The sequence below is a fragment of the Mesoplodon mirus genome (genome assembly GCF_964341445.2).
Source record: "Mesoplodon mirus genome assembly, contig: HAP1_SCAFFOLD_371, whole genome shotgun sequence".
NCBI lineage: Eukaryota > Metazoa > Chordata > Mammalia > Artiodactyla > Ziphiidae > Mesoplodon > Mesoplodon mirus.
In genome coordinates, this window is record NW_028295578.1 from 582,477 (window position 1) to 590,000 (window position 7,524).

The 7,524-nt window shown below is 45.4% G+C and overlaps 1 protein-coding gene across 1 annotated transcript in view; it reads right to left on the reverse strand.

Annotated features, from left to right (window-relative positions):
- LOC309797361 (protein FAM170A-like) overlaps positions 1-7,524 on the reverse strand; it is a gene marked incomplete at both ends in the record, with an annotated part of 45,399 nt that overhangs the window by 34,403 nt on the left and 3,472 nt on the right. The window contains one exon of the mRNA XM_082645944.1: positions 6,940-7,524. This exon is cut by the window's right edge and continues 98 nt beyond it. Within this exon, the coding sequence (XP_082502070.1) occupies positions 6,940-7,524 (585 nt within the window). The remainder of the gene's footprint in view (positions 1-6,939) is intronic.

A 7,524-nucleotide genomic window follows, 5' to 3' on the forward strand; every position in this document is an offset into this window, starting at 1 on the left:
CTAAATAATTTATACGGCTCTTGTGACAATTTTTAGATCTTCTTTTTTTCTTATTTTCTTTTATAGTTTCTAATTTGTTATCGCCAGTGTAGAGGAGCCTGATTGACTTTTAAAATTTATTGATCTTGTATGTGTGTGCCTTGTTGAACCGTCTTATTAGTTCCTGCTAGTTTATCTGTGGGTTCTTTTGGGTCTCCTAGATAAATGAGCATATTAAATGTAAATAATGTGTTCTTTGGATAAAGTTTATTTTCTTGCATCTCTATATATAGAAGCAATATGTTGAATTGATTTAAATATTTAAACACTTACATACCTGTTATCACAATCTAACATTGTTTATCTTATTTTCTTTCAATCAATATTATGTTTTCAAGATTTATCCACGTGAATCCATATAGATCTAGGTCTTTGATTTTTGACTGTTTGATATTATGTGATCACATGCATATAGCATCATTTATATTCCATTCAAGCATTATTGGACAATTGGATTGTTTCCCTCCCTTCTCTAGAACAAACAACATTTCCTAGAATATCCCTGAAGATGTCTGACAGTCGAGAAGGGCCAGGCTGCCCGAAGGATTGCTACTTGCTTTTAGCCACCTTCCAACAGGCCGTCTCCAGCCAGCAATTTGAAGCACAGCTGAAATGAGAACTGCCCCAAATGTGAAGATCTTAGGAGCTTCCTAGAAGGTGGGAGGTTAATGATAGGCATCCTGCTGGGATCCCAGGGGAGTCTGAGCTGGCCTGAAGCTCATCTTGCTCCTCCACCTCTCAAGAGAAATGTGGAGGAAAGAAGACTTCAAAAACTGTGAGCAGGCAGAGGGAGAGATATTGGGGGCCGAAGCTGTAACTGAGGTCTTGGAGTGGGCTGTGAGCACGCAGAGCCTCTCGAGAGCCAGGCTCTGCCTTCTGAGAACTTCTCCCCTAAGGCTGCTCATAATTCACGTGATACCAGCCATATAGAGCCGACTTGGCCCACACTGTCACAGAAAGCCTTATCAGAATCTCTTCTTCTTCATACACTCTTGTGTCTGTTACTTGGTTCTTGCCTTTGGTACTCCACTGATGTGAACCACAGTCGCCAGGGGATGGAGGACACTAGTGACCCATCTTGCTCTGTGGCCTCAGTCCACAGCTGGAGGGTAAGGGAAGAGGCCAAATGAAGGTCAAGAAGGAAAGATGGAGTTTGAAGAGAAGACCTGAGTTAAGGGTGTCTTCTCAAGTCTTGATGACTGAAATGTAGCTCCAGTACCTGAAGTCCTGCTTGTTCTCAAGGCTGACCGCGGGGCTGGGTGCACTCAGTGAAGGAACCGTATACACTTAGTATTTCCTTGCTTGCTCACACTTGCCCTCCTCTGATACACCCTCTGCAAGACTGATCTTCCCCTGAAACAACTTTCCACCTGCCACTGTCATCTCAGGAACGTTTGCTTCCCCTTCCTAGTGTCCCCCTAGAATGCCATTGCAGCCAATTCATAATTTGATAATCATGCTGCTTACCATATTCTCAGCAACTTCTGAGAAATTTTATTCACTTTATTCCATAGTCTTCACCCATCAATAATCTTCCTTAACTTCCTAGCTGCAGGTTAACCCATTCGGAATCATTTCTTTTTCTTTCTCTTCTTTGGCAAATCCTTTCTATCTTTTAAGGTCTTTTTCTTGTCTCTCTACCATCTTGCCTTCCTGAACTTCTTTTTTTTTTTTCGTTTAAGTAACCTTTCAATCTCCTTCCGCAATTTCCTCATAAACATTGAGAGTTTATTCCTCACACGTTAGACAGCGGTTTATGAATGGCCAGGCATAATGGACTCAGAATGAGTTGGCACCCCCGAGGTACCTGTCTTGCTGGGGAGCCACAGGTGAAGGGCTGTCTGCTGGACACATGTTTGCATGGAGTCAGGCTGAGTGGCCTCAGGGTGTTTGCTCTGCACTTGTGTGTGTTTCTCCCTAGTTGGTTTCCTTGTCCAGCCACCTGTGACCTCCCTCCATCCAGCCCAGGGAATCCTTCTCATCACAGGGGTAGGATGTTTGTCTCATTTTCCATCACATCCTTTCCCCAAAGTTTGGTTGTGAGTTGTTCCCATTCCAAAGACCTTTCCTCTTTGAAGAGAAAAGAGAAAATCTTGTCTCTCCTTTTCTCTCACTTCACTTCTGCTCTATTATCTCCTCCGTCCAGAATGGCCCACTGACTCACATGGGTGTAGATCCAAAGATGGCAAGAAATGCCAGCAATTCTGAGATAATAATACGGATGGATCAGGAAAACTTGAAAACCTTTATCCCGCCACATTAAAAAAATTGCACTTCCAGTGTATTCAGAGTCTCAGTGTAGAAACACAAATGATAGAGAAATTGAATGACACTCAAGTTTTTCTTTCCTCCTTTCCTGATTTATTCTAATCCTCCAAGTTAACATGATGAACTCTTTGTTGTGTAAAGTTTCAGACATTTTCTACCCATGCACACTTTTCTTCTTTTCACATTAGAGTGTGAACTAGGTCACTTTCAACATGCTGTGATTCTGTGATTCACTGTCTCCCACCGAGTCATCCACGGATAATGTCATCTGTTTCACGGAGAAATATTTCCAATAGCTAATAGCCAATGTCTGTGGAGTGCTTACTCTGTGTCGGTTTCTTGTAACTACTTTACAGATCATTTGTACAGCGTACCCATGGACCAGGTACAATTATGACCCCCAAGTGACAGATAAGTGCAGATAAGTACAAATAAATACAGAGGCCAAGTGACTTGCCCAAGACGCTGGAGCAAATCAAAATCCATGCCTCTGTAATCATTTTGCTCTATTGCCTCTGTCTGGGAGGCTTGATGATTTGGCAACTAAAACCTTAAATATCATGTTCCATTTTTATATCTGTGACACAAGCGTGGGGCTGTGATACAGGGTAACTAACCTGACTACTTTTGAAAACCCTTATACACCTAGATGAAAGTAAGCCAGGGACTGCAAGCCATAGATTTAAGGTTTCCTACCAACTTTTAAAAATAGCTTCTTGAATGCAATTTATGTAGTGTCAAGTCTAGGATGTAGTCCAAATAGTAACAGAAAAATGGAGATATGTAGAAAAATACTTAAAGTTGACAAGTATTGGGAGTGTAGTATTTTTGGGGCCAGCGTGTAGACCACAGGAAAATTTGCTGTTTCCATCCCAAAGGGAAGAGCCCTACGTTGCAACTGCCAAGGTCCCTGGGACAGCAAGTGTGCTCACTGCTTAGTAAAGAAGCATCCTCAGTTTGATAGAATCATATGGGAGCCTTACATTTGGTTAGCAGTTCTACATTCTTGATGTAATAATATTTTCAGTGTGTGGGAGGGTATCAAGCTCTGAAAATACCCTTGGAGAGATCTGCTTATTAAGTTTGGCTTTTTCAGTCTCCCTACTACTTCTTTACTAAACACCAGGCGGTTTCCTTCACTTTTCAGAACCATATTGTTTTTCCCTTCTCTAATGAACTTTGAAATACTTTTGGATGAGCTATTAAGATTGGGAAAAAATAAACATCTCTTTAACATAAGGAAGATAATAACAATGACAAGTAGAAAAAGCTCTAAAACAGAGAATATCCTCCATTCTAGCCACTGACTGGGAGTGGAAGGTTCGTGCTCGCTGTCCAGGACGTAGAAATAAAAGCTGAGGAGGCGCTGAGGCGTCTCCTGGATCTCTATGAGCCTCCATCATTTCTGCTGAGTAGGGTTGACAGATAAAATATAGACTGTTTAGTTAAATATGAATGTTTGAAAAACAACGAGTACATTTTGAAGATAAGTATGCCCCAAATAGTTCATAGGATCTACTTATACTAAAAATAATGACTTATTATTCATGTGAAGTTCAAGTTTAACTGGGTATCCTGTATTTTTATGTCCTAAATCTGACAGCCCTACTGATGATCCACAATGGAGGCAGTTGAGGAACGGTACATGCTGGCTCTCGGACAGTCAGAAATGGCTTCAGCAGATCCAGGTACAGTATGAAATTCTTTTTGGATGTAGCTCAGAAGCCATGGCCAGCCCTTGACTGCAAGTACTGCCTCGGGTTTCCCTGAGGTGGGGTAAACCTTCCTCTTGATGGCCTTTTGGTAAGTCTGGAAGACCATATCCAAGGGGAGCCCCAAAGTCAGTTTCATCCTCACAACCATGTTTCCAATTCCTGGAATTGGCTGCATGTGACTCACAAGAGCTGAGGAGGTTTGTGGAAGTTGGGAGTGTCATAGCTTGAACCCTTTGTAGGTAAAGTTTTGCTGTTGTGAGAGTTTTAACAGGATCAATGTGAAAGACTCCAGGTCCCCAGGTAGATAGAAATAATCCTGTTCTACCTGTGTGTATGTGACAAGTCTCTAATAGTTCAGAGAGCAAGTATCTGGTCTTAGAAAGACTGATCCAAGCTTGGATGTTTCTGGTGACAAGGCAAGGTCCTGAGTTTCAAGTTCACCTTTTATGGTTGAGGAGACAATAAGGTGGTCAGAAGGGAAATCATGGAGGAGACCTTGGCTTCATCCATCGTGCAGGCTTGTATATGTGGTTCTATGTAGATTGTGTTTCAAAGGTGGAGCTTGTTTACAACTATGAACATTCTCCGATGTGCTTTTTGGACCTTCATTCCCAGAGCGAGAGCAGTGCCGAGGCTCTAGAAATGCCATGGATATTCTGAGCTGTCAGTGGCATTTCCCCGGTACTGTTCCCTTGGTGCCGCTCCTTGAAATGTCCAAAGGGATTATCATGTGTCTTGTGGCGGGTCCTAGCATTGTGAAAGGAAGCTGCTGCACCTGGCTCAGAGGATTTCGGATGTGGTGGGAGGAGGAGTAGTACTACGACTATAAATTGTATCACAGCATATCGATTCCATCTTGAGAGTGGGGTTGGGGGGTTATGAAGGGGGGCTTTTATTGTACTTTTATACATTGTACCCTTGAAACTAATTCAATTTTTAAAAATTAATTAATTTATTTGGGGCTGCATTGGGTCTTTGTTGCTGCTAGCGGGCGTTCTCTAGTTGCAGTGAGCGGGGGCTCCTCTTGGCTGTGGTGCACGGGCTTCTCATTGCAGTGGCTTCTCTTGTTGCGGAGCATGGTCTCTAGGCACGCAGGCTTCCGTAGTTGTGGCACGTGGGCTCGGTTGATGTGGCACACGGGCTCTAGAGCGCAGGCTCAGTAGTTGTGGCACGCGGGCTTAGTTACTCCGTGGCACGTGGGATCTTCCCAGACCAGGGCTCGAACCCATGACCCCTGCATTCGCAGGCATATTCTTAACCACTGCTCCACCAGGGAAGCCCGATAATTCAGTTTTTTATAAAGAGAAGATTCCTAATATTATTCCAAAATTTTAAAAATATGTAGTTGGATAACACTATGAAAAATTAACTGATATATTCTTTTATTATTTCTCTTTGCTCCCTGGATTTTTTTCCCCATCCAGTCAGCTAGGCACTGTGAGTTCACTGCATTAGGAAGGTAAAGACTCAGCAGAAATGAGGGAGAAAAACAGAAAAGTCTCAGCTTTGGAATGTTCACAACGGAGGCCACAGTAGAACAGGTGAGAATTCTGTGAACCAAAAATAAATGTCGTCTCAAATGCAAAAAAGTATTCTCTGCACTGGAAGGCAGGAGAGGGAGGGAGGGAACGACTGAAGGAGAGAGATCAGTGTGGCCAGGGACATGGAGACTGTGCTTAAGGACGATATGCCCAGGAAGAGAATCAGAATCTGGAGAAGATTCAGCCTGCACGTGATCATTGCCTCCAGTCAGCACCCTCATCTCAGACGTTGGGAAATTCAGAGACAGAGTGGGAGTACGTCAGGAGGGCCACGCGCATAGTCTGTGTGGCAGGGGTTGTGGCCGTTCCCTATTTGTGAGGAGTCCCCAGCAATTTGCAGGCCTCTTCTGGAAAATGCTGGCGGACGTCTCTAGTGCTTATGTGAAAGCTTGTTCACAAACCTTGAAAGATACAGATGTAGATGACAGATAGATGCATAGATAGAAAAATGTCATTAAATAAAAGCTCCAGGAAAGGTTTGGAAAATGCCCTTTATTGCATAGGACGCTTCTATTGTCATATGATATTAGACTGAGTGCCGGTCCCTTCATCCTCCTTCAGACCACGGCATTCTGTCTGCTACTCTCCCGAGGGTCCTTTCTTCTCCCTGGAAGGGATAAAACAAATGAGGTAGAACAGGAAGAGACAAGAAGCACTCCAAGCTCTGCTGGTCAGGGTTACCCTCCAGCATTGCCTTAATGCTCAGAGCCACACACACCACAGTGAGCTTGGCTCCAGATCAACTACCACGCAACGAAGGTTCTGGAACATTTCCATATCTCGGGGGACCTCATTTCCACGTGACTCTCTTTCATATTCCCCTTTGTCACAGAAGGCTAGGTCCAGTGGTCCGGGTGAGATCTCGGCTCAGGCCCAAGGCTCTCAGACCTCAAAGTTCTGGTCCTGCAAGGGCCCCTGTCCTCTCTTGAGACCACTCCTGGCTCTCTCTGCCGAGAAGGAGCTGCTGGCAGTACGTCCTCTAAGAGTTGAGGTCCATCGTGCAGACCCTGAGAAAACTCCTAGGAAAAGGCTCCACCTTCTTGTTTACGTCAACAGAGGTCAATGCCTTTCTTAGTGCTGGGTGTGTCCCATTTGATGCAACTGCAGAGCCATTAGGTCAACCAGCACATGTGTGCGGCCCCTTCCCTTAGACTCCTCTGGGCCCTCGTGACATAGGCTCAGAAGACTGCCAGCCTCAAGCCTTACCTCTTCCAAGGGACGGCCACACTGTCTTCCAGGATCTTCTGTCCCATGAATCTCAGTTGCTGTTTGGAACTCAAAGGAGAGAAAAGACCCTGCCTGCGGGGTCTCTTTGGGCTGGGGCCTTCCCCCGTGGGCTGCTCTCCCTCATTCTCCTTTTCTTCTTGCTTCTCTACCTCCTTCTCCTCCTCCTCCTCCTCCTCCTCCTCGTTCTCCTCCTCCTCCTCCTCGTCCTCTTCCTCAGGGGTGCTCTCGGATTCCACATTGCCCATCCGCTGGGCCATGGTGAGATGAAAGGCACGGCAGCTGAAGCCCTGCAGGACGCCGCCCTTCACGTGCTGCTGGAGGATCTCCAAGGTGGGGAAGACCCGGCAGCAGGCCATGCACCTGAAGCCGGTCTCCATGGTCAGCATCCAGTCCGCTGTCTTGGCGCTGGGTCTCTCCTCGACGGCAGGTGACCCTGATGGGCTGCCTGGCTCTGCCCTTTCCTCATACTCTTTCTCCTCCCCAGTGGGCTCACTGTCAGACAGGAGGCTTTCGGTGGACACATCAGAAGAGGGGTCAGTGGCTACTGCGCACACATCCTCAGGAAGGGTCACTTCTTCTATCCTCAGCTGCTTTTCAGGCAACTCCAAGGGTTTCTTTGTCTTCCAGGAGACAGCGACACCCTTGTTCACTTGTACTTGCATGTAGTATATTTTCATGCCCCTTTCCTCTTTGTCTGGGTGCAGATAGTTCTTACAGGGTGAAGAGGGTGAGGA